General features: G+C 57.2%; 8 protein-coding genes across 8 annotated transcripts; 7 read left to right on the top strand and 1 right to left on the bottom strand.

The window, feature by feature from the left end:
* Positions 1-430: 430 nt before the first annotated feature.
* On the top strand, positions 431-2,191 carry PSEUBRA_000965 (Major facilitator superfamily; the record flags this gene model as incomplete). The annotated part of the gene is made up of 1 exon (XM_016434265.1): positions 431-2,191. The coding sequence occupies one exon, from the start codon at positions 431-433 to the stop codon at positions 2,189-2,191; it is 1,761 nt and encodes a 586-aa protein (XP_016294359.1).
* A 1,943-nt stretch (positions 2,192-4,134) lies between these two features.
* On the top strand, positions 4,135-8,253 carry PSEUBRA_000964 (Sad1/UNC-like, C-terminal; the record flags this gene model as incomplete). The annotated part of the gene is made up of 1 exon (XM_059464487.1): positions 4,135-8,253. The coding sequence occupies one exon, from the start codon at positions 4,135-4,137 to the stop codon at positions 8,251-8,253; it is 4,119 nt and encodes a 1,372-aa protein (XP_059320900.1).
* A 156-nt stretch (positions 8,254-8,409) lies between these two features.
* PSEUBRA_000963 (Tetrapyrrole methylase) lies at positions 8,410-9,405 on the bottom strand (the record flags this gene model as incomplete). The annotated part of the gene is made up of 1 exon (XM_016434260.1): positions 8,410-9,405. One exon carries the CDS (start codon positions 9,403-9,405, stop codon positions 8,410-8,412), a length of 996 nt encoding a protein of 331 aa, XP_016294357.1.
* A 312-nt stretch (positions 9,406-9,717) lies between these two features.
* On the top strand, positions 9,718-12,903 carry PSEUBRA_000962 (Glycoside hydrolase family 31, N-terminal domain protein; the record flags this gene model as incomplete). Its single annotated transcript, XM_016434279.1, has 1 exon — positions 9,718-12,903. The coding sequence occupies one exon, from the start codon at positions 9,718-9,720 to the stop codon at positions 12,901-12,903; it is 3,186 nt and encodes a 1,061-aa protein (XP_016294356.1).
* Positions 12,904-13,226: 323 nt separating this feature from the next.
* On the top strand, positions 13,227-15,316 carry PSEUBRA_000961 (DNA replication regulator Sld3; the record flags this gene model as incomplete). Its single annotated transcript, XM_016434285.1, has 2 exons — positions 13,227-13,786; positions 13,864-15,316. The coding sequence occupies 2 exons, from the start codon at positions 13,227-13,229 to the stop codon at positions 15,314-15,316; spliced, it is 2,013 nt and encodes a 670-aa protein (XP_016294355.1).
* Positions 15,317-16,284: 968 nt separating this feature from the next.
* Positions 16,285-20,541, top strand: PSEUBRA_000960 (protein of unknown function DUF1709; the record flags this gene model as incomplete). The annotated part of the gene is made up of 1 exon (XM_059464486.1): positions 16,285-20,541. The coding sequence occupies one exon, from the start codon at positions 16,285-16,287 to the stop codon at positions 20,539-20,541; it is 4,257 nt and encodes a 1,418-aa protein (XP_059321101.1).
* Positions 20,542-21,056: 515 nt separating this feature from the next.
* On the top strand, positions 21,057-23,288 carry PSEUBRA_000959 (GidA associated domain 3; the record flags this gene model as incomplete). Its single annotated transcript, XM_059464485.1, has 2 exons — positions 21,057-23,081; positions 23,184-23,288. The coding sequence occupies 2 exons, from the start codon at positions 21,057-21,059 to the stop codon at positions 23,286-23,288; spliced, it is 2,130 nt and encodes a 709-aa protein (XP_059321100.1).
* A 417-nt stretch (positions 23,289-23,705) lies between these two features.
* Positions 23,706-25,373, top strand: PSEUBRA_000958 (Chaperonin Cpn60/TCP-1; the record flags this gene model as incomplete). Its single annotated transcript, XM_016434281.1, has 1 exon — positions 23,706-25,373. The coding sequence occupies one exon, from the start codon at positions 23,706-23,708 to the stop codon at positions 25,371-25,373; it is 1,668 nt and encodes a 555-aa protein (XP_016294353.1).
* Between the last annotated feature and the right edge of the window lie 31 nt (positions 25,374-25,404).

Below are 25,404 nucleotides of genomic sequence, written 5' to 3'. Positions count from 1 at the left end.
TCTCTTCTTGGCTTCTGTTTCGGTTCTACTTTGCCTGCGCCGCCTGCATGCTGCGCTGTTCCTGACGCGCGAGGAAAGTGCGCTCGCCCGGATTCTGCCGGTCGCCACCCTTCGGTCGCGAGTCCCATGCTCACAAGTGAGACATTGAGTGCGCTCCCAGCAGGCACACCTCGGCTAACAGAGACACAAGGTCGGCAAGATTTTTTTTCGCCTCGCCTCTTGTATCTAGCACGATGGACGTGCGTCATGTGGCTCTTTGATTTTTGCTTGGCCCAAAGCATACTTAAGACGCTCAATCTGATAAGCATTCCACCCCAATTTTCGGATCCCCCGTCTCGGTCCAAGTTCTTCTCCTCCCTTTTGACCTCTACCTCCTTCCACATCCTCCCTCCCTCCATCTTGTCCTCCTTACTCGAAACGTCACTTCAACATGGCGCCCGCTACTGACGTCGAGCAGTCTGAGCGCGCCTCCCAAGACTCTCATGACCACTCGGAACACCACGATGATAAGCAGATCGGCGTGCTGGCCGCCGAAGCCGGTCGCTCCGTAGCCGATTGGACTCTCTGGGTCGGTATTCTCGGCATTGCTCTGGTTGCCTACCTTGCTGGTCTGGACAACAACACCATGTACGCATGGCAGACTGCTGCCACCTCGGCCTTCAACGACTACCCAGCATACACCGCCGTCACCGTTGTTCAGGCCGTCCTCATCGCCGTCGGCAAGTTCCCCATCGCCAAGTTCGCCGATGTCTTTGGTCGCGCTCAGGCCTATGCCCTTTCCATCGTCCTCTGGGTCCTCGGCTTCATCATCATCGCCGTTTCCCAGACCACCCGCGACGTCGCCGGTGGCACCGTCATCTATGCTCTTGGCAACACCGGTGTTCAGATCATGCAGCAGATCGTCCTCGCCGACTACATCTCCACCAAATGGCGTGGCGTTTCCATCGGCCTTGTCAGTCTGCCCTACATCATCAACTTCTGGGCCGCCGGTCAGATTGCTCCCAAGGTCGTTGCCGTCAACTGGCGATGGGGCCCCGGCTTCTTCAGCATCTGCGCTCCCGTCGCCGCCTTCTCCATCATCCTCGCCCTCGCCGTCAACCAGAGGAGGGCCAAGGCCAAGGGTCTTGTCCCCGTCCACCCTTACAAGACCATGTCCTGGTACTCCGCCCTCTGGAGTTTCCTCGTCGACATTGACGCCCTAGGCCTCTTCCTCTTCTGCGGTGGTTTCCTCCTCGTCCTCCTGCCCCTTCAGCTGGCCAAGCTCCAGACCAACGGCTGGTCTACCAGCTGGATCATCGCCATGATCGTCCTTGGCGGTGTCATGATCATCGCCTTCTGCGTCTGGGAGATTTTCGCCCCTAAGCCCATCCTCAACAGGCGATGGAGGCTCAACAAGGATGTCCACTTTGCCACTGCCATCGGCTTCTTTGACTTCTTCAGCTTCTACGCCTCTTGGGTACCCGCCTACACTTGGGCCATCCTCGTCATGGACTATGACTTCACCGGCGCCCTCTACTTCTCCAACTGCCAGTCTCTCGCCTTGACCGTCTTCGGTATCACTGCCGGCTTCATCTCTCTCGGCACCAAGAACTACAAGTGGGTCATGGTCTCGGGTGCTTGCATCCGACTGCTCGGCATTGGTCTCATGATCAAGTACCGATCCGCTGGCTCCTCCAACGTCCAGGCCGTCTTCCCTCAGGTTCTGCAGGGTATGGGCGGTGGCTTCCTCGGCATCACCTTGCAGGTCGCTGCCCAGGTGAGCGTTCGTCACCAGGATGTTGCCACCGTCACCGCCTACTTCCTGCTCCTCACCGAGATCGGTGGCGCTTGTGGTAACGCACTCATCGGTGCCGTCCAGACTAACGTGCTCCCCGGCTATTACGAGAAGTACCTCCCCATGCTCGACGCCACCGAGCGCGCAGCTATCTTCGCCAGCCCCTTCACGGTGCCCACCCTTTACCCTATCGGCACCCCCGAACGCACTGGAATCATCAACGCCTACAACGACTACATGCACATCCTCCTCATCGTTGCCATTGTCCTGTCCGTGCCGCCCATCATCCTCGGCCTCATCATCAACAACCGCAAGCTCAACGACAAGCAGAACTGCGTCAGCAACGAGCTCGCCGGCATGAGGCGGTTGTCCCAAGACACCGAAGAGTCTTCGGACAGCTCCCTCGGCAAGCAGTAGGCTTCTTGCCGCATCGGACTCCTCGCTGTCATAGATGATCACAGGACACCCCGAGCCCTACCTCTCCCGTCTCACGTTTCCCTCCCCCTCCCTGTCTCAGTGCGTGATCGCGCTGCTCCGTCTGCTTCTCAGGGGTCAGTCTTGTATTCAAAAGGTTCCATCACTTGTCAAGTCGTAACATGATAATACCAAATTGATGTTCGTCACGATCACTATAACTGGGCATCGTGTCCCCCACTTGTTGAGAGCGATGTGCACAATCGTATGAGCATCGTACGAACCTGAGATCAGTCAGAGTGATCCTGCAAAGTCTGTCAGCTACCGCCAGATCTACGAATATACCATGACTTCCCCCTTGACGCACGCAGCATTTCCCCTTCGCGACGGCTTGGTGAGAGCTGTGCTGGCCCTCGAAGGCCACCCGCCTGACGCGCTCTGCGAGCAACGACGGGCTTCTTGCATTGCATTGCTGCCCTCTTCGTGTCTGGGTCACCTTGCTATCGTCATGCCAAAAGTCATCGTTGCCTCTTCGTCGAGCTTCTCCGCCGTGGCAGCCGGTTCAAACGCCTGCAATGAGTCCCTGGGCCGAGAATGTGGGGGATGGCTCTCTCACTGTCGCTCAGCGTCGTCTGTTCATGCCGGGCAAGATAGGCTATCGCGCCAACCCAATACTGCGAAGATCCACACGTTGCACTTTCTCCGTGCTCACCGATGACGGCGGGCGAGGTCGCTCGATATAAACGTCCTCCGTGGTGCTGAGAGGATGAAAGCAGCACGATTGGGATTCTAGATCATTTATTAAGACACGATTGAACGTCCTGCATTGCGTTCGCGCTGTCGAAAGGCACAAGCCGGGTATTCCACGAGTGTCGCTGTTGTGCTCTCAAGCGTCGTTACCGATGTTTTTCGACAAAGACGCAAGAAAAAGGCTAGTTCAGAGCTATTTGCGGCGCAACTAATTTTGTGACCTTGATTTTGTGCTGGTTTAGCCCGCCAAAACGACAAAGATGCGGTGCTGACAATGTCAAATGGCAAAGAAAATTGCAAAAATCTGATACTGGTCCAATGTCAGCCGCAAATTTGTAAGCAAATGGAGAGGCGAATGCTTTCGAAAGACCACTCAGATTCCCTGATGCGGGGCTGGTGTATCAGGCCCAAGAAATATCAAAAAGCTGTCTTTCGTGTCATGAAATGGGCTTCTTGTCTAACTTAACTTACATCTGGTCGATTTTGTCTTGAAGGTCATGCCTAGATCCGCCGGAAAAGGCCCGTCAGCAAGATCCGATCGAAGGCCAGGCAGCGAATCCACGGGGTCAGACCAATGAGCGCAAAATTTGAACCTTGACACACAAAAAGCTCGAACAAAAGAGTTATCGACTTGGCCGCCTCATTTCACGGGCAGTGCGGATACCGCTGCGGCCAGACGATGGGCATCATCTCAAGCATTGCCGTAGCCGCAGCGCTGCTTCACACCAGGTGAGCATTGTTCAAGGAAGTGAAGACGAGTGCCTGCCATTCCGATGCTCGGGTGAGGACCCGAAGGCCGAAAGGAGACGTCAAGGCCAGAGGCTCGGAAACCGGAAGAAGTGCCGTGCCGCGCCCTCCACGTCAAGGTGGCCAATTTGTTCGAGACCCTTGCTTGACACCTGCTCACATGACATCCACCATCGCACCACCATCTACATCGACCACAGCTATCAGCTTGCAGCCACCATCCGAAAGGCCCATGCTGTGATGACGACAGGAGAGCAGGCTGGGCGCTAAATCGAAGCGACTGACTCCGGTACATCATGCGTCCCCGATGGTCTTGGCCAGGATTCCTGTTCTCGTCGCTGCTGCTCGTCAGACCTTCTCACTCGCTCCTCGATTCCGGAGTGTCATCGGATGCAGAGAGCCTGGCAGCTGTCAGAGATAGAATTGTGGGACAAGATGGTCGAGAGCGCATGGTCGCTTCCACATTGGTGCCAACAGACTCGCTGGTGGTCCAGGATGCAGAACAGATCGGCCTTCGCCCTGGATGCAGAAGGTCTACGGATTTCTTTGACCAGGTCTGCAGTAATCCATCGAAAGGCTCCGAAGATGCTGCCAGTTCAGCCTCGAGCTCACTCGCACCTGGTGTCACCGCCGACCTGCTTGTATGCGACCTACCGGAAGTCGAGCCCTTGATTCGACCAGACCTTGACGGCAAACCAAGCGAGGGACGAGTCCGTGCCACCTACGCCGTCTCCGGCACCATCGTACTTGACGAAGCTGCGGGGCAGCTTCATCCGGAAGCCAATCGATTTCCAGAACTTGGGACCTCCCCCGCGTATACCGACAAACCACAGGGATCAGGTCAAGCTGCCGACCAAGGATCTGCCAGCAGACCAGATGCCTCCTTCCCGGGTCCTGACGATGATGGTTTTTGGAGACAGAGAGAAGGGCAGCACGAATGGCACCCCACATCAGATGGTGTCGTCAAACAATCTCAAGACGAACAAGAGAATCGCGGCGTGGACGCTCAGACCGCTCACGACCCCAAGCGAGGCGCAAGTCACAAACCCGGCCAATCAGACGCTTCTCCATCGAGCGAATACGATGCTTGGTCGGCCGAGCAAGATCAGGGCGCATTTCTGAGCTTCAAAGAGTGGACGGAACGTCATGCTGCGAAGGATCCTGGCCAAGCTCGTGGACCGAATTCGAACACAGCAAACTCGCGAGCCAAGACCGTACCACCTGCTTCATCTGATTCAATCGCAGCTCCGGAGCACACACAGACACAAGCCAGGGCTTCAGACTCAAATCACGGTCGACATCCGCAGCAGGACTCATTTGCTCAGACGGCAAACTCGAGCGGCACCGGCCCTAGTTCGATTCATTCTGCGTCGCACGCCTCGGCGTCTGGTCTGGCGGGAAGGTCTCCAACAAGCGAGCACGACGCATCCACCAGAGCTGAAACCCACATCGAAAGGTCGCCGGATCCCTCAAAACCAGACATGCCCAAGATTTCGCAAGTGGCATCCAGCGTGGCGGCAGGCAACACAGGCTCACAGCTCTCGAAACTCAAACACCGATGGAACTTCGCCTCGTTGGACTGTGCTGCGGTTGTGCACAGGACGAATCCTGATGCAAAATTCGCCAGCTCGATTCTCAGCGAGAAGAAGGATCGCTACATGCTCTCGCCATGTCCACAGCCCGGAGGCAAGCTCAAAGGCGGCAGCCAATTTGTCATTGTCGAGCTTTGCGAGGAGATCAAGATCGACACCATCGTGCTTGCCAACTACGAATTCTTCAGCAACATGTTCAAGAAGTTCACGATTACAGCCGCTCGCCAGCTGACTGGTAGAGAAAGCGATTGGACGCAGCTTGGTGTCTTTCGCGCTCGCAACATTCGAGGCCAACAAGTCTTCAGGATTCCCTCTGCGCCTCGGTCCGAGGCCTTTTTCCGCTACGTACGCATCGACTTTCTCGAGCATTTCGGCAGCGAGTACTATTGCCCTGTCAGCTTACTGCGCGTCTATGGAATCACTGAGATGGAAGAGTACAAGAGGGAGTTCGAGGAACCCAGCGGAGACATGGATCCCATTCCGGAGATCGCTGGGGCCGATCTGAAGAGCACTGATGATTTGCTGCGGCCTTTGCCCACTTCAGCGGACGTTGCTCCAGTCGACCTACCACAACCGGGCCAGTTCCATTCCATCCGGGACACTCCCGATCTGACGGCACAAGACGAGGACATCTGGCGCAAGCACGAGCAAGCTTTCCAACGCAAGCTACAAAACCAGAGTTCCATCCTTTCGGCCACGGAGACTGAAGCATCGGAGAATCTCGTGTCGCAACACGATAATCTGTCTTCGCCTGCCTCGCCGCAAGTACCTGAGCAATCTGTCAAGCAGCCCGATCCGCGCCCGCGACCTTCGACCTACCACACAGCGGCGGGCATCAAAGATACGGCACAGTGCTTTCCAGAAGAAAGTCCTGGCGCTCAGAAAAGGGCAAGCGAAGTGTGTGTCGTACCTCGAGGAAGATCAAAGCCTTCCTTTCATTTGCAGGCTGTCCCGCATCGTGAAGCAAACCCTGCTAACGATCCAGCTGGCATCGGCCAAGCTGCTAAACGCAGGATGGCTCCAGACAGTCCGCCGATCAAAACGGATTCCGCGTCTCAAGCTCGAGCGGCGGCAGATCCTGAAGCTGATCGCAGTCGTCGCGCAAACGGCCAACGTCCTAGCGGAGCGCACTCGGGCCAGCAAGGCGGTCCCGGCAGCGAATCGGTCTACCGCGCCATTCACAGGCGTCTCAATGCTCTGGAGTCCAACGCTACTTTAAGCCATAGCTACATCGAGCATAGCGGGCGAATGTTGCGGGAGGTTTTCTCGCGCATGGAAAGACGACAAGAGAGCCGCATGTCCGACATGCTTCGACTTTTGAACGCCAGTAATTGGCAACAGATCGAGTCGCTCAAGCGAAGGCAGCACGTTGATCTTCAACGCGCCATCTTCGAATTCGATGTCCATCGTCAGCAAGCCGACAACGAGCGCCGGGCCCTGCTTCGCGAAGTGCAGATCTTGGCCGAAGAGGTGCTCCTCGAGAAGAGGCTTTCCATTGCGCAGCTCGTCATGCTGCTGGCCGTGTTCGTTTTCATAGGCTTGACGCGAGGATCGAGAACAGTGCCTCTGCTGCATGCCGGCTTCACAAAGATTGGACGCAGCTCCAAGCGGTCGGAAGGCAAAATCGACAGCAAATTGGTTGTTCCGGCTTCGCCAAACAGAGCCACCGCTCGAACCGACCCCAAGTCCGATGCCGCACAGTCTCCTGCTGACCCCTCCAGAGGAGCAATGCCGTCACAGACTCACACAGATACAGTCACGGAAAACAATCTGGGCGCCGCGACCCTAGCTCTGCCTCCACGACGCTATGTCGAAGGCGGACATCGGTCGGTGAAACCCGGATCTTTGCCTCGCAGGCCAGGTAGCTCAAGTGTCGCCGCAAGTCCGAACACAGCTGTGCTTCGTGGTTCGAAGGGGAACGATCCTCCTCGCCGGCGACTTATCGATCGCCGCGACGAGAATCTGATCGACATCCTCTCGAACCCGCGAGCTGGAAGCCGCCTCATCATGCTACTGGAAGCTCTAGACGCATTGAATCGCGCAACAGATCGTCGACGGATTACAAGGTACTCGACGCAGCGCAAAGCAACGTATTCTCGTCCCAAGGCGAGCAACAAGGCTTCTGCATTGCATCAGAGCCAAGATTCCAGTAAAGTGGTACAGCCCGCCATGGTCAGGGGTGCCTCACGTTCACACCGACCCAACCTCGCGACCAAGGAGGACCGCAATCTCGCAAATGGCCGACGTCATGGAGCATCTGCAAGGGTCAAGAAGGTGGACGCCTTTGGGACTGACGATCTCGCAGGAATGTCTTCGGACTGGACAGAGAGATCAGAAAATGGCGAAACTTCTGAGCACGCGGTAGATCTTTCGGACGACGAGGATCATGCGATTCGTGCAGCACGAACGGATCAAATCAGCCTTGATCCTCGTGAGGATCTCAGGGCAAACGTCAGTCCAGGTCGCATCGCCTTTGCGCAACCACTGCAACGTGCACTGAGCAACGATACACCGGCCCATTCCGCACACGACGTCCTTGTCCCTTTTCCGGTGCAGACGCAGGCGGCTGCCACACCGGCTGACGAGCGAGCTGCAGCAAGGGCAACGGACCTATCCGGCATTGCGAAAGCAGACGGTCATCTGTCCAGCTCGGATTCGGAGTCGGAAGGAGGAGCGTGGCACAGGGTTTTGCCTAGACGCATTGGACACAGCAGTAGCCTTCGGAAAGCCAGGCAGACCACCTTGGACGGCAAGACGCACAGGAACGAAGGCGAGGGCAGAGGTAGGACAAATTCAGAAGCGTCAGACCGGCAAGCAAGTGCACGACCTTCTTCGGCTCACATCAACCCATTCAGGTCGGGCAAGCCAGCATTCAACAGATTCTTGCGAGCGAGCACACCCGATGCAAGCCTAGACCCGCAACAGAACCGGCGAAGTGGCACTCCAGACACCATTCGCGATGTCAGACTCGCTTAACTCCTTCTCAAATCGACTGCAATGCATCTTCGTCCAGGTCCTGATTCGGGTGACATTCGCGTAATCCTTGCGTCTCAATCCGACAGTGAACGAATCGAGAGAAGCTCGTGAGCGGGTGCGCCATCGCAATCGTCGTGACTTGCGTGCGTGCCCCGACTATTCCTTGCAACCATACACCTCCCGGGCGACCTCGAGGAACTTGCTCCCGGAAGACGCGTAGCTGGCGGCGTAATCGCGCTCCAAAGGATGCAGACGCTTGCCAACAATGACGAGACTGTGTAGTGGCTCTCCGAATGCCTTCTTGGCACGCTCCTCAGCTCTGTCAGCACGACGCTTTTCGAGCTGAGCCTCGCTGGCCAGCTCATCTGCATCGTCTTCTGCCTCTTCGGCTTGCGCCTGCTCGGGCGTCGGATTGGCCATGTCCAAAAGCTCTTGTAATGTTCCAGAGACGATGCGTTCTTCCTCTGAGCCCATTCTGCAAAGGGCGATGCCGAGAGTGCGTTCGGGATGGAGGTAATCTGCCTTGTGAGATTGTGCTGCCGAGACGACCTGTGAGATGAGCTGAGGGATGAGCATGTACCTTGGACGCTGATAGCGGAGAATGCCTCTGCTCATGTCCTCTGCGCTCTGCTCGCGAACCTTGATATCGGAGAGCGCAAGCGTATGCAAGCCGATGTTGAGGTTCTCACCGATGCGCTCGAGCCAGCTGTCTGGCTTCCATTCCTCGGTCCAGAAGGGGATACTGACAGTCTGGCCGAAGTTGTAGCCTGCCAAGCCGCTGGACCCGATAGCGGTCATGATGCTGGCGTTGTGAATGATCTTTACGGGAATGGGAGGTGAGCTCTGCCTTGCTCTGAGGATGAGGTCGGTATGTGTTGTTGCTGAGAGGGGATCGCCGACGACGAGGAACGCTACATTAGAGGTAGCAGCGCCTTCAAGGATGGATTCTGCTTCGAGCTCGACGGTCTCACGATGCGCCATGATGACAGACTTGCCATAGAGCTCTTCGAGACGTTCCTTGAATCCGGGGACCATGAGAATGCTTGTGTAGCTTTCGAGGTAGATTCGCTCGGAGGACTTGACGGCCTCGAATCCTTTGAGAGTGATGTCGTGCTCATCAGCGAGGCCGAGGCCAATGACGAAGAGGACCATTTCGTTGATGCTACGCTGTGCGTCGGTGAACTGAGCAAAGCGAAAATGGTGTCGGTTGAAGCGAGCTGATTTGGTTGATGGCGAACAAGAAGATTTCAAGCAGCAAGCAAAGGGTCCAACACGAAATTCCAACAAGGCTGCTTGCTGTGCAGCCGATTTCCGGAAAGGCGCCTTGGCAAGTCGTGCGAGAGGCCCAAAGGCACGGACCTTGATTTGGAAGTCGACGCAGCCTTGACCACAAGCACTGCACGACATTTCTTCTTGTACCGCTCTCACCATCATCCCTTCAGCTCGACAGCAGCCATATCCAAGATGGCTGGCACGCGAAGATGGGCATGCCCTTTGCTGTGCGCTTGCCTTCTGGTCCTCGCTTCTCTGCTGGTTGAGCAGGCTCAGGCGGTACGAGAGCACGACTTCAAAAAGTGTCGCGACTCGTCCTTCTGTCGTAGGATTCGAAGGCAGTCGGACTATGTCGAGCAATGGCAACAAGACCACAAGGAGCGCTTCGCCTCGCCGTACTCCGTCTCAAATCACAGTGTCAACTTCGTGCATAGCAACGCTAGCATCAACCTGCCTCTGTCATCTGCGTTACACCCGGATGTCGAGTTCGAGCTCTCCCTCACCTTCTTCAAAGACGGCACCGCCCGCATCCGAGCGGACCAGGTGGGACAGAGGTACGGTGGCTGGAGGCGCTACGATGAAGCCTCGCAGTGGGCCATCGAACAGCTGCCAGAGCTAGCTTCGGATCCTTCTGACACCCGCATCGAGACGACTAAGGACGGCTTCCAGGTCCACTTCGGACCTCAATTGTCTCGTTCGGTCCAGTTTACCTACTCTCCGCTGAGGGTTGAAGTCCTGCGCGACGGAGAGGCCCAAGTCGTGCTCAACGACCGTGGTCTCATGCACATGGAGCATTATCGAAAGAAGCCGGAACCTTTCCCAACGGTCAAGCAAGAAGATCAAGAGGTCCAACAACTCGTCTTCCAGCGCAACAAAAGATCCATCCTCAGCTCGTCATCCGCAAGTCAGTACGCCGACTCGCTCGTTTCTCAGTGGGCTGGTTTCGAGCAGGAAGACAACGGCGAGTGGGAAGAGACCTGGGCTTCTCGTCGCGACAGTAAGCCCAAAGGTCCAGAGGCGCTGGCGTTGGACATGACCTTCCCCGGGTACTCGCATCTCTTTGGCCTTCCTGAGCACGCTTCCCCTCTGTCTCTGCGATCGACGAGGGCTCCAGTCGGTCACAATGCCGCTCAGGACGAGAAGGATCGCTTCAATGAGCCTTACCGACTCATGAACACCGACGTATTCGAGTACGACTCCAATTCTCCGATGAGTCTCTACGGCAGCGTCCCGGTGCTGCACGCCCAGAGCAAAGATCGAGCGGTCAGCGTCTTCTGGCTCAATGGCGCAGAAACTTGGATCGATCTGCACAAGTCCAAGTCGTCCACGTCCAAGTCTTCCGAGATCGACTCCTATTCGCACTTGTTCTCGGAATCCGGCATTCTCGACCTCTTCATTTTCACGTCCGCTGATGCTCAGACCAACATGGCTCACTTCACCAAGATGGTCGGACGCACCGTCTTGCCGCAGTACTTTGCCATCGGCTACCACCAGTGTCGATGGAACTATCTCACGGACACAGATGTCAAAGACGTCAGCCAGCGGTTCGACGACGAGGACATCCCCATGGACGTCATGTGGCTCGACATCGAATACAGCAAGGACCACATGTACGGTGTCTGGGACGAAAAGGCCTTCAAGGATCCCGAAGGTATGGTCAAAGCGCTCGACGACAAGGGTCGCAAGCTCGTCATCATCGTCGATCCTCATCTCAAGCGAACGCGAGACTATTGGCTCTACTCGGAAGCTCAGGATAAGAAGCTACTCGTCAAAGACTCAAACGGTCAGGGAGAGTACGAAGGCTGGTGCTGGAGTGGAAGCGCCTCCTGGCTTGACATGTTTGAGCCTGCCAGCTGGCAATGGTGGGCTGACCAGTTCGCTCTCGCAGGCAGCAAATTGACTGGCAAGATCCGCGCCAATGCTCGCAACGTGTTCGTCTGGAACGACATGAACGAGCCCGCTATCTTTAACGGTCCCGAGGTCACTTCGCCCAAGGATGTGATTCACGCCGGCGGGTGGGAGCACCGAGACCTGCACAACATCAACGGCATCCTCTTCCACAACCAGACCGCACGGGCGCTGCGCGATCGAGAACTCACGGTCCCTGCCTCATTGGGCGGCGGCAAGCCACGTCGGCCTTTCGTGCTTTCGCGTGCCTGGTGGGTGGGAACGCAAAAGTACGGCGCCATCTGGACGGGAGACAATCTTGGAACGTGGGAGCATCTCGCTGTCAGCGTGCCCATGATTCTGGCCAACAACATCGGCGGCATGAGTTTTTGTGGTGCCGATATCGGCGGTTTCTTTGGCAACCCATCGCCAGACATGCTGGTGCGTTGGTACCAGGCGGGCATTTTCGAGCCTTTCTTCCGTGCTCACGCGCATATCGATACAAAAAGACGAGAGCCGTATCTCCTGGAGGAGCCACTACGAAGCGCTGTCAGGGATCTGATCAAGCTGCGATATCAGATGCTCCCAATGTGGTATACTGCCTTCAAGGACAACGCCGTCACCGGCATGCCCGTGTTGCGTCCTCAGTACTTGATGTTCCCCAACGATCCACAGGGCTTTGAGATCGACACGCAGTACTACGTTGGCGACTCGGGCCTACTTGTGCGTCCTGCGGTAGACAAGGACGTCGATTCTGTGCAGGTTTACCTGGCTGAGGATCGACCGTACTACAACTACTTTACGCACGAGGTCTACCACGGCTCCGAGCGTGGACGCACCGTCACTGTGCCGGCGCCGCTGACCGAGCAGTTGCCGCTGCTTCACCGGGGCGGATCGATTCTGCCTTTGCGAGAGAGAGCTAGGCGCGCTGCGGAGCTGGGTCGCAATGATCCTTTCACTCTGATTATTGCTTTGGACAAGCAGGAGCGCACAGGAAAGAGCGGCACGACAAATGTTCTCGCCGAAGGAAGCTTGTACCTCGACGACGGCCAGACATACGACTTTGAAGAGGGTCAATTCGTCTGGCGTCGCTTCGAGTGGACGCGGAACAGTGCATCGGGCACGCAGACGCTGCGAAGCGTCGATGAAGCTGGTGTCAAGCTGGCAGATGGGGGCCTGATTCTGGGCGACAGCAAGCAATTGCGCCCCTACCAGGAGAAGAATGCCTTTGCGAAGTCGATTGAAAGCGTCCGGGTATCCAAGCTTGTCGTGCTCGGATTGGAACGGGAGCCAAAAGCCGTTCGTATTCAAGGAAAGCGCATCGGCCAGCACGATCCGTCGTCTGCTCTCGAGTGGAGCTGGAAGAGCGGCACAAGCTCGTCCAGCAAGGGCACGCCTTTCGGACTGGGATCCAACACGGCATCGGAGCTGGTCATCAAGGACCCTGCAGTTCCCGTCATCTCCGACTGGACGATCGAATTCGAGTTTTGAGCTTCACTCTGTATCCGAATGTATCCCAATCTATGGTAGAAACTCGAGCACAGATGCGATACGTGGCCGATATGCTGTTAGGCGACAAGACTGCCTCCCAGCAGCTAGCATGAGAAGGCTTGTCCTCGTCTGCGATGTGTCTGTGTGAAATTGTGGGTGGGCAGGGTGGTGGACGCAGCGGGTCGCGTGGCGCGTTTCGCGTTGATGAGGCGAGTGGAGGTGTTGCATGAAATTGCAAGAAGCGCGGCAAAGAGTCGAAAGCCAAGGAACAGCAGAAAGGTTCTTCTCGACACCCACAACTGGCCTCGACCGCAACACCCTCGATGGCGCCCACAGCCGTGGCAGAGCCAAGCAACCTCTATTGCGAGGCTGGTCCATCTCGGCTTGCCACGGTGACCTCTAGACCACTTCGCATCCAACATGCATGCCATTTGGAGCAGCCGGACGCCGCATCGTGGTTTGGCAGCCAGGACTCGATCCAACCAAGTGGACAGAGCGACCAACACAGCATTCCCGTCGACGAATCACTCGCAGATCGCTATGTAGAGACGCTTTGGCTTGGAGAGCACCACAGCGGCCTTGCGCATTTCCTCAACTGCATCGACCGCTTGCGGTCATCGCATGACGTCGAAGATGTCCTTCTTGGCCTCTGCCATCTGATCAGGTCCAACAGCGCCATCTCACGTCGACATCAAGTCATGGCCACCAAGCTGCTGCCTGCGGCCAACCCTGGCGCTCAATGCAGCTCAGAAGACACGCTCGATGCGTCCGAGTACGAGATGCTGCTAGCTCAGCGGGCGGTGGAGGCAGCAGGTTCGAATATCACCTCGACGGAAGCAGACTCAATGCACAAACGCTGGATCTCGTCCATGGAGAGTCGAGAGTAAGTAACATAGCTGGTGAGCATGCCCAAGCGAGGTCAGGGAATGACTGACGAACGACTGCCTGCTTGCGCAACAGGACTCAACTTCAAATCCTCATCACCATGTGCTTGTTGCACATTGTATCTCAAGATCCGCGAGCTTTGGAAACTGCACGTTCTCGCTTGCCTGGGACTTCGTCCGAAGAAACCATCAATCCTCTGTCAGGCGTGAATACAGGCACATCGATGGAGACGGAGAGCGAGCAACCGCGCAAGAGGTCGCGAAAACTCGAAAAGGCCAAACGATGGCGAGGCACACGACCGCAATTCGACTCTAGCGACGCGTTTGCATGGAATCAACAAGTACGGAGACGGATGGCCACTGACTCGTCGCACGACGATGGCGAGAACGGAGAAGTCGAGGTGCTCGAGGTGCAAGGCGGAGAGGTGCTCACGGTGGACCACCTCAGCAAGAGGCTCGAGGCATTGGTGGACATCCTTTGTCTGAGACAGGTCGCAGCGGGTGTTGGCTCAGAAATTGCCGATCTGTTGTCGGATCTAGACACAGAGATAAACGACAACAAGACTATGGATCGAGGGGGCAAAAAAACGAGCGGCGCTCTCCTGGGATCGTCAGTGCGCAAGTTGCTCGAGGATGACGATATGGACGATGCACAATGGCTTTGCTCGAGCGTGGTGGAGCCGCATTTCGAAGCGAGCCTGCCTCGACAATGTTCGCTGTTCAGGAGCAAATGCTTCGTGTCACTCCAGTCTCGAACACCAGCAAGACCAACCAAGAGTGCGCGCACAGGCTCGTCGGGGTCACCGCCCATGCGCGTGCTCAAGAGGAGCTCAAGTGTGGCGCCGCTCGGTGGTGCATCGGCGTCACTGGCAGCGACCGGGGGCCTTTCGGATGTGTTGGAGAAGGAACAAGCAGGTCGACGGGTGAAACGAAACATTATGGCGGAACGATCGAGCATGCTTGGGCGTGGGCGAGAGGTGGACATGGGTCGACGATTGTCTCGGAGCGTCAGCGCGACGTCTGGAGCGGTGCAGGAGATGCGAGCACCGACGGGCGTGTTCTCACGGAGCAACACGAACGCGGCGTACTCTCAACCTGCCGGTCTGGGAGTCGCAAAGCCTTTGCATGCGCGGAGTAGCGTCGAGAATGGCTCTGCAAACGGTCGATCAGCGTCGCAGAGGGTGGAGAAAGTGGTCAAGTTGCGCTCGCCGATGCTTCCATCGATGCCGTCATTTGCAGCTTCTCCACCGTCGTCCGCGCCCAACTCGAAGCGATTGCTGGTGATGTCGACGCCGCAAAAGGAGCCTGTCATCAAGACGCTCAGCCTAAGTCAGTCGGCGCGATTTGACAAGCCCAAGCTTGTATACCCCAACAGCTTGGTGATGGAATCGCCGACGCAGGAAGGATCAAAGCTGCTGGGACACCGAACAGGCATCGCGGAACGCTGCGTCTCCTTCGCAGGACGAAGCAGCTTTGCGCTGAACCGATCGCCTTCTCCCGTGGCCATATACTCTGACGCAGACGATTAGGCTCAATGCGAACCCTTCAATTTGAGGACTAAGTTGTATGAAGGAGGTGTGCGTTCCCATGAGTCGAACGACCGCAGGGCTGTGGGTGTAAAAATTGAGGACCTCTGCCTGAAATTGGACAGACTTGAGGCAGGCAGGCAGCAGCCACGCCAGAGGAATTTTCATAACTTCACGTGACTCTCTCGTGTGTGAACGCGTCCACGCGAAAGCCAGAAGGCTTGCGAGACTGGCTCGCAGCAAGCTCAGAGCGGACATCGATGACTCCACCGAGCATGAGCATGCGGATGTGGCTGAGGCTGGGGGCTGACTTTGGTCTCGGTCCATTGCGGCTGAAGGGGACATCAATGAGTGAGCATTTGCTGGCCAAGAATGTGATCTTAGAAAAGGAGGGCGCTGGACAGCACTCCTTTCCCACGGTCGAGCATCGGGAGAGCCACGACAAGCTGCTCGGCTGCAGAGAGACGCCTGTGATCGGATCAGCTGCCGACCGCCGCAATGCAAGACACATTGGAAAGGGGATGATGGCCAATGATTCGGCTCATGCATGACAACGCACAGACACGCAAGAGCGCAAGGTGAAGGACAAATACCAAATTAGATGTTGGTTATCCGCAGGCGGCGCAGTCGAAAAAGTGACAGACGCAGAGAGCTGTCAACGGGACCCTCTTTTGGCCTATCACACTCTCTTTGAGTCAAAGCAGCCGGCTATTTTGCCTTGGCTCGTCTTGCCTATCCAGCTGCCTTCCTGCGCCTTGGCCCGGCTCGAAGAGCTGACTCTGAGCCTGATCGGCGACTGAGCCTCCTCTCTTCTACCACATCACCCATCGCTTTCCCTCATCTCCACTTGATCCCTGCCCCGACAGTATCCACAACTAGCAACAATAGCAACAAGCAAGTCAACTTCAGCTCTCCGATCCGCACCTCTTCATTTCACCACATAGCGAGCTCAAGGTGCATAGCAAATCGCAATGAGCGATCACACAGCGGATGCTGGCTCGTCCAGCATTCTCGCCTCTCCCACAACGACCACGACCACATCCGCCATTCTTGGCGCAACTACATCAGGATGGTCGCCTCTCAGGACCGCAAAGCGAGGCACAACTGTATCGTACTCTCAGTCGACACCAGAGCATGCCGTCGAGGAACATCCCTCCCTCCACAGTCCCAAGAAGCAGACGCAGAACTTCAAGTCTCTGCGCAATCACGGCCTCGTATCCAACAGCATCTTCAAACAAATCGATGGAGGAAGTCAGCCTAGCTCACTCACTAGCTCCCCCGTCAGCACTTCTCCACGTAAAGCGCTACCCTCTCCCTCCTTGGGGCTAGGCATCGGCCTTTCTGATTCGCCTAAGGCTGGACAGCACAGCTTGAAACCAGAGCTAAGTCCCGCCGGTGAGGACGCAGAGAATAGCAACCCCTTCAACCTCCATACCGCCGGGACTGCCGCCAAAGGTCCCAGACGCAAGATCCCTCGCAAAAGTCTGGGCAGGCTCCACGAGTCCAACTACGTCAGCAACTCGGTCTTCCGTCAGCAAGGTGGCATCTCGGATGACGCTCCGCTTCCCTCTTCCCCGCTCACTCCGTCTCGCCTGACAGCGCAGACCGCTTCGCCTAGCAGCCCTGTTTCCAACTCGAAAGGTCTTCTCACTTCCAACCGTCTGCACGGCCCACGCTTCATGCACGCCTCGCCGCAGTCTTCCCGCATCGAATCCAGCCCTCTCCGCACAGAACGCAGAAAGACGGTCACTTTTGACGAGATCCTCGACGTGCAGGAATTCGACAAGGAGAGCAGCTTCGATACTGAGAGCCTCGACGTCGCCGACGATGACGATGACGACGATGATGATGATCATGTCCCGGAGGATGCTGACTTCTGGATGCGCGGCAGTGCGGTCGTCAACTCGCAGGGTCCAATGCGTCAGCTTCAAGTAGTCAACCAAACCGAAGTCGCCGAAGCGCTGTCCGCCGAGTCAGAGCCAGATCTTTCCCACGACAGTAACGAGACTTCGTCCATCGAGGGCCCACCAAGTCCTTCCCCTGGTGACAGTAGCCTTCAGCTACAGGACCTCTCTGTCGAGTTGATGAATGGGCGTCAGCAAGCGTGTACAGACGAACCGAGCATGCCACCTGAGCGGGAGAACTCCTTTGCTCGTCTCTCTGCGGTTGATCGCGTAGATAGCATGATGGACGAGCTTCTCCGCGACAACATTCTCAACAGTCCTAGCATGCGCACTCGCCAAGGCGACCCAGACGCTCAAGAAATTCTCCAGCCTCTGTCAGCTTCGGTCGAGACAGCTGCAGACGCTCCACGCCTGGAGCAAGCAATGTTGCCGCAGCTTCCCGCATGGGATCCCATTAACTTGGACGTTGACATGCCCACACCTATCCTCGGCGACTTTGCTCAAAGCCTCACACAACCGGAGATGGGCCCAACACCAAGCACCGTTCCTCCTCCCGCCAGCCGCAACGGCTCCATTCGTGGTCGACCGCACATTTCGCGTGACGCCATCCTTCAGCGTGTCGCAAAGGAGAAGCTCAACCAAGAGCAGGCAAAAGCCGGACGCGCTGCAACCGAGGAGCACAAGGAAGGTCTTTCGGGCGAGGAAATCTCCACGATCGACTCTTCCGCCCTCAAACGCAACACGTCGCAGCAGAAGCGCATGCCACGCGGCAGTGAGCCAGGACCATCACTGGTTTCGGCGCAAGACACGGTTCAATGGCAGAGTAAGACACTGCCTGCGGCACGTCCAAGTGTCCCTCTCCATCTTGCTCGCACCGAGCCAGCGGCGACTGAAACAAAGCCTATTCCGCCTCCGAGCCCCGTCAAAGAACTCGGCCAGCTCGAGAGTCCTCTTGATTTGCTGGGCGCAGAGCTCAAGGTAAAAGTTGAACTCAGCCAACCCACGTCTCGGGATGCAGAGGCCGATGTAGACGCCATCCAGCTTCCCAACTTCGACACGCTCGACTCTGACCATGACGACCGCCTCTTCCCACGTGTTCTCCCGGACTCCACTGCCCCAGTCAGCGCTGCCAATCCCGTGGCATCGCGCCTCACGCCAAAGCAGCAAGCCGACCAAATCATCGCCCGTCGTCGTAGCAAGGATGGTCAAGCTCGTCGCAAACGAAGCATGAGCACCAGCGACGCACGGGCTACATTCACTGCAGCTGCGGCTGATGCTGTCGAGGTTGACTCCACCAGCGCATCAATCGCTATTGAATCGACCAGCGAAGCTCAGACCGAGCAGGCTGAGCTCCCAACCCGTCAAAGCATCAGTGCAGATCTCGCCAAGAGCAAAGCTATGCTGGACGCCAGCCTCCAGCGCGCTGTCGAAGGCGGTTTCCAGAACAACATCGAAAAAGAGCTGTCTCGTATCTACGAGAAGGTCGATCTCAACTACAACGTCAACGACCGCGGTCTCTACAAAGGCATCGACGACAAAGTTACACATTCGGCAGCTGCGGGCGATGTCGATAGCGGAAAAGCTTGGAAGAAGCTGCGCAGGCCTAGCGATATCAACGAGTACAAGAAGGAGATGCGCGAGTTCCAGGAAGGTGCCAGTGGCCGCAAGGCTGCGGGCAAGGTCTTCGTCATGGTCGATTCCTTCACACCCACAGACCTTCCTGTGCCGTCGCGTCCCACCTCGTTCCACTGCATCCTCGACAACGGACTTCACATGGTCAAAACGGCCACCGTGCCCCTTCGAGCTGGTCGCGGTACAGTCAGCAAGATCGCGCAAGAATTTGAGCTGATCCAGCACAAGAATCTCGAGTTCAGCTTGACCCTCGTCGTGCAGCGCGATGCTCATCTCGTGGAGCCTCAACGTCCGTCGTCGCCGATTCGACGCGAACCGGGTAGTCCGACGCTCAAGGGCCTCAGTCGCTTCTTCAGCAGTCCAAAGAAGCAAGCAGCAAAGCGGGAGCAACAGGAGCGCGAGGCCGCCGCGGAGCTGGCATCCCAGGCCTCGCGAGCCGAGCCCATGCTTGCTTACATCAACCGCGAGGGCGCCTTTGGCAGAACTGGAGTCATTTTCGAGCGTGTGGCCAGCCAATGCTTCGCACGTTGCATGGTTCTTGATCTTCCCGTCCATGGCGTCTCCAACCCGACGGGCAGCATCTCGGGCCCTTCGAGCATCGCATCGCGTTCGCACGTCTCGATGCTCTCGCAGGACTTCCATCAAAACCTCAGCAAGGTGCGCGGAACGCTTCGTCTGAAGCTCTTCTACCTTCCACCGCTGCCGAATATCCCTCGTGATGGTCTCCCGGAGAACCTTGGCGAGTGTCTCCGAGGGATGCAGAACGCAGCTTGGCACCGATCTGAGCCATGGCAGACGGGCACGTTGACTCAGCTGGGTGGCGACTGCGCCAGCTGGCGTCGTCGTCCCGTGCATGCGCAGGGTCAGCATCTGATCTGCTTCAATGCCGTCACGAAAAAGCCGACTGTCAAGATCGATCTCTCCAAGGCTGTCTGCATCGAAGAGCTGGGCAATCATGTGAATGCAGGCTCCATGGTCCTCTCCTCCGGCGCAAGTCAGGTCCTGGGAAGGTCGAGGACGATGGCTTCGTGCGCTACAGCGGCAACGCTGGCGGAAGAGGAGGACGCAGATGCCAACTACCACGTCGAACGATCTTTCCGCATCACATTTGCCGACGGAGAGCGAATCACGTTCTTCGCCGACACGGAAGGCGAAATGGCGCAGTGGGTCAAGGTCATTTCAGACATCATCGGTAGCGAGGTACCATCTAATCCGCTGTGGGCTCAAGCGCTGTTGGAGGCGGTTGGCTCGCAAATGACCAGCAAGACGGATGCCATCTCACGCAAGCCGAGCCAGCAGCTGCTTCAATCGCGCAAGCCAGTGCCAACGGTCCCGGAAGAGGGACCTGCGACTCCTCCATCGGCGCCAGCTGCCCCGCACACACCTTCGCCGGAACGTCGTTCTGGACTTCCAAATGTCGGGCACGATCAGCGCATCTCGACCTTTGCGAGCATGTCGCAGAACAACACGCCCTCGCGACTGCCTGTCAGAGCGCCGCACAATCTCACAACATCCATCGCAACGCCACAGCGCTTGGCCTCCTTTCGCGGCTCGCCACTTGCACCAAGGCCAGCATCGATGATCCGAACGCCCGTTCACGATGGCTCGAATCGTGCAGCTTTCGATCGGCTCAAGCGTGCTGGACATGCTCGTTCCCGGACGGAGGATCTCACCCCTCTTCGACGACGCTAAGCGGTCTCAGGCATCTTTGTTTGCTTCTCTATCCTCTTCGTTTTTCTCATGGTCCCGTGAGGGCCATTCTGATTTTTGATACGCGATTCGGTTTCATGTTACCTTCTTGCGGGCTCGTCTCCGCAGTCGGCCGCGCCTTCAAACTGTTGGCACAGACGCAAAAGACACAGGACAATGTATTTTTTCGATTCCTATGATGATTCGTCTGTGTTGAGATCATGTGTCGAGCAAGTGTTCAGAGTATTCCCTGCTCGAATCGTAAGGATCTCTGACGTCAAAAACGAAGCGCGGAAAGGGCACAGAAAAAAGGTGACACCAAAAAGGAAGAAAACTCTCCGTTGCACGCCGAAAGACGAAGGTGCATGGAGGTGAGCTTTCTTCTTGTTCAGGGTTCGTCTTGAAACCTTAAATTTCTGTGGCCATCTTCTCATGGAGACACCTCCATCAACCATCGCTACACAAAATCTGTCGACCTCCTTGCCACACAAGACGGCCAATACGGCACGATCGTGCGGATGTTGCGGCGAAGCTTCGGTGCCGTGGTGACAGGGCCCAGCGCCCGTCGGCAATCGGCTCGACAGTCATGCAGGCACTTGGCAACGGCGTCTCAAGACCTGCCGCTGGCGGGACCTAGCCGATCGGACCTGCAGTTTGACGTTGTGGTCGTCGGTGCCGGTCACAGCGGGTGTGAGGCGGCCGCAGGCTCAGCTCGCACGGGAGCACGCACGCTCCTCGTCACCACGAACAAGCAAAGCATCGGAGAGCTCAGCTGCAACCCTAGTCTCGGCGGCGTCGGAAAGGGCACCTTGGTGCGCGAGGTCGATGCTCTCGGCGGACTGTGCGGTTTGGTCGGCGATAAAGCAGGAATCCAGTTTCGCATGCTCAACAAGTCGAAAGGACCTGCCGTGCATGGTCCGAGGGCGCAAATCGATCGGTCTCTGTACCGACGCCACATGCAACATGCTCTGCGGACCTATCCCAATCTGACCATACACGAGGCCAAGGTCCATGGTCTGAAGCTGGACTGGTCGAACGGATACCCTGCTCAACACGGAAAGGGAAAGGAGCGCGAAGTCACTCGAGCGGTTGTTCGCGGTATCACTACGACCGATGGCGAAACGATCACGTGTAGCCAAGTTATTCTCGCCACCGGCACCTTCTTGTCCGCCAACATCCACCTGGGTCTCGAGTCGAGGCCAGCTGGGCGCATGCTGCCTCTGCCTTCAATGTACGACGATCCGGCCTCCGATGGTCTCAGTCAGAGTCTGGCCCGCGCCGGTTTCGAACTTGGCCGTCTCAAGACCGGCACACCTGCAAGAATCGCTTCGTCGTCCGTTCGTCTTGGCAGCCTGTGGCAACCAGGCAGCAGAGTCGATCCTCGCCTTGACGTCATCCGCGGCGACGTTACACCGGCAGCCTTCTCTTTCCTCAACGATGCACCCGACATCGATCCCGCTCACCAAGTCGAGTGCTGGGGCACGCAAACGACGGCGACGACTCATGACATTGTACGACAAAATCTTGGCAAGTCGATCCACATCAAGGAGACCGTTCGAGGGCCACGCTACTGTCCATCGATCGAGTCCAAGGTGATCCGCTTCAAGGACAAAAACAGTCACCCAGTCTGGCTTGAACCGGAAGGTCGACCGGGCACAGAGGACGGCGGCGTTTTGTATCCAAATGGGCTGTCCTGCACGCTGCCGACCGAAGAGCAGCAAGAATTGCTGCGTAGTATCCCAGGGCTCGAGAATGCAGAGATGATCCGTCCAGGATATGGAGTCGAGTACGATCATGTGGACCCGCGAGAGCTGCGCCACAGTCTCGAGACGAAAAGAATCGAGGGGCTATGGCTGGCAGGCCAGATCAATGGCACCACAGGGTACGAAGAGGCTGCAGCTCAGGGATGCGTTGCCGGGCTCAACGCAGGTCTCAAGGCCAACGGTCTTGCGCCACTCGACATTGGTAGATCAGGTGGATATGTCGGGACGATGATTGACGATTTGGTCATGCAAGGCGTAGAAGAGCCGTATCGAATGTTTAGCTCTCGCAGCGAGTACAGGATGACGCTTCGAGCCGACAACGCAGACACACGGCTTACTCCGCTCCTGCGAGCGTCCCGCGCTTCGGCAATAGACGAACGACGCTGGCAACGTTTCTGCGCAATGCAGGCTGACATGGAACACGCATTTGCGCTGCTCAAAGCAACGCGGATGAGCCCACACGCCTGGATGCGGCATGGCTTCCACTGCTCGGGCGACTCGCACGAGCGAAGTGGACTTGACATGCTTCGACAGCCACAGCTAGGCATCCGCGATCTCGTTCCTCTGATTCCCGAGTTGGCGGGTCTGAGCAAGATGGTGACAGATAGAGTAGAGATAGAGGCCACATACATGCCACATTTGGAGAGGCAAGCTCAGGAGATCGCAGCTTTCAACAAGGAGACACAGATGCGCTTCCCGGAAGGATTCAACTTTGCTTCAGTGCCAGGCCTCAATCCGCAGCTGCGAGAAAAGCTGGATCTTTTGCGCCCAACATCGTTGGTAAGTGACAAAGACTTGAGGGCCTGAGGGCTGAAGAGGGATCGTTTTATCTTTCGTTGCTGACCTTCTTCCTGTCTCGTTTATCATTCTATCTTTGTACAGGCGGCACTCAAGTCGATACCCGGATGCACACCTTCCAACTACGCCGCGCTATGGCGATACGCTGTACAGCCTGATGAAGCAGGACAAGCATCGCAGAACGTCTAGTTGCTAACGTTCTTCTGGCAGTGCGGAATCATACATAAAGCCAAATCGTCACCATCCAGAAGCTCATGCGTGCCGTGTCCCCTGATATGTGCGTCGTCAGACGAGTTTGAGTTCAACATGCGGTGTCCTGCAGTTTTTTTTTTTCGCCGAAGCAGAGGTGTTACATCGAACTCTAACGCGCCGTGGGGAAAACAGCCGCTATCGAAGGCGGGAGAAGAACGCGCGCCTGTGTGTGTTAGAGAGAGAGCGACCAAGCCTTGCTTTTCAAGACCAACAAAATTGTCGCGCGTATCAATTCAGCTGCGCTTTCGAAGCGTGTGTGCCTTTTGGAAGAATGCGCATCAGTTCGAGTGCAGGTGTTCTTCTCATCATCAGAAGCGTCCTTCATCACCTTCTGCAACCAACTACAGCACCAACATGTCGCTCAAAGTACCGCGCGCCGGCGGGCCGAACCTCTTCAAGGAGGGCTACAAGCACTTCCAGGGTATCGAGGAGGCCGTCCTTCGAAACATTCAGGCTGTCAATGAACTCTCCGAGATCGTGCGAACCTCGTTCGGCCCCAACGGGCGCAACAAGATGGTCATCAACCACCTCGAGAGGCTGTTCGTCACATCCGATGCAGCCACCATCATCCGCGAGCTCGATGTCGTTCACCCTGCTGCCAAGCTGCTTGTCATGGCAAGCCAGCAGCAGGAGGCAGAGATGGGCGACTCCACCAACCTCGTCCTCATCTTTGCAGGAGAGCTCTTGAAGAAGGCCGAATACCTCATCACCATGGGTCTGCATCCTTCCGAAATTCTTCAGGGCTACGAGATTGCACGCGAGAAGTGTCTCGCCGAGCTCGAGCAGCTCTCGGTCGCGCAGCTCTCCAACCCTCCCACTACGCAGAGTCTCGCGCTTGCCCTCAAGCCATGCCTCGCGTCGAAACAGTACGGCAACGAAGACCTCCTTGCACCCCTCGTCGCAGAAGCAGTCTCGATGGTGCTGCCACAGAACTCAAAGAATGGCCTGGCCGATTTCAGCGTTGACAATGTCCGTGTGGTCAAGATCATGGGTGGCAGTCTGTCGCAGTCCAAGGTGGTGCGCGGGATGGTGTTCGGTCGTGAACCAGAGGGAGTCATCAAAAAGGCGAAAGCGGCAAAGGTCGGTGTCTACACGTGCGGCATGGACATCACCCAGACCGAAACCAAGGGCACCGTCCTTCTCAAGAACGCAGACGAGCTCTCGAGCTTCTCGAGAGGCGAGGAGCAGCAGCTGGAGAAGTACTTCAAGGAGATCGCCGATTCGGGCGTCAAGGTGGTCGTGACGCAGTCGCAGGTGGGTGAGCTCGCACAGCACTATCTCAACCGATTCGGCATTCTGGTGATCAAGATTCTGTCCAAGTTCGAGCTCCGTCGTCTCTGCCGCTTGCTCGGTGCGACGCCGCTTGCGAGGTTGGGTGCGCCACTGCCGGAAGAGGCGGGATGGATCGACTCGATCGAGACGACAGAGATCGGCGGCGACCGCGTGACCGTGTTCAAGCAGGAGGAGGGTCAGCCCGGTGGAAAGGCCAAGCCCAAGATGTGCACCATCGTTCTGCGCGGAGCCACGTCCAACCTGCTCGACGATGTGGAGCGTGCGATCGATGACGGCGTCAACGTGATCAAGTCGCTCACGCGCGATCCACGCCTCGTCCCCGGTGCAGGCGCTACCGAGCTCGAGCTCGCCAAGCGCATCGCCGATCTGGGCGAGAAGACGCCCGGCCTCAACCAGCACTCGATCAAGAAGTTTGGCGAGGCGCTCGAGGTGATCCCGCGCACCTTGGCCGAGAACGCCGGTCTGGACGCGACAGAGACCGTCTCGCGCCTCTACGCCAAGCACGTCGATGCAGCAGGCGCCGACGTTGGCGTCGACATCGAGAACGAGACCGACGGCACCATGTCGACCACGCAGAACCAGGTGTTCGATGTGCTGGCCGCCAAGTCGTGGGCACTGAGGTACGCCACCGGCGCCGCCATCAGCGTGCTCTCAGTCGACTCGATCATCATGTCCAAGCCTGCGGGCATCAAGGCGCCCAAGGCGAATCCCAACTGGGACGACGACTAGAGGCGCAAAGGAAAGGTCAAAAGGAGCATGT

The sequence above is a fragment of the Kalmanozyma brasiliensis genome, assembly GCF_000497045.1.
Source record: "Kalmanozyma brasiliensis GHG001 unplaced genomic scaffold PSEUBRA_SCAF11, whole genome shotgun sequence".
NCBI classification, from domain to species: domain Eukaryota; kingdom Fungi; phylum Basidiomycota; class Ustilaginomycetes; order Ustilaginales; genus Kalmanozyma; species Kalmanozyma brasiliensis.
Note: the sequence above shows the minus strand (reverse complement) of the source record. Positions and strands in the feature narration are given on the sequence as shown.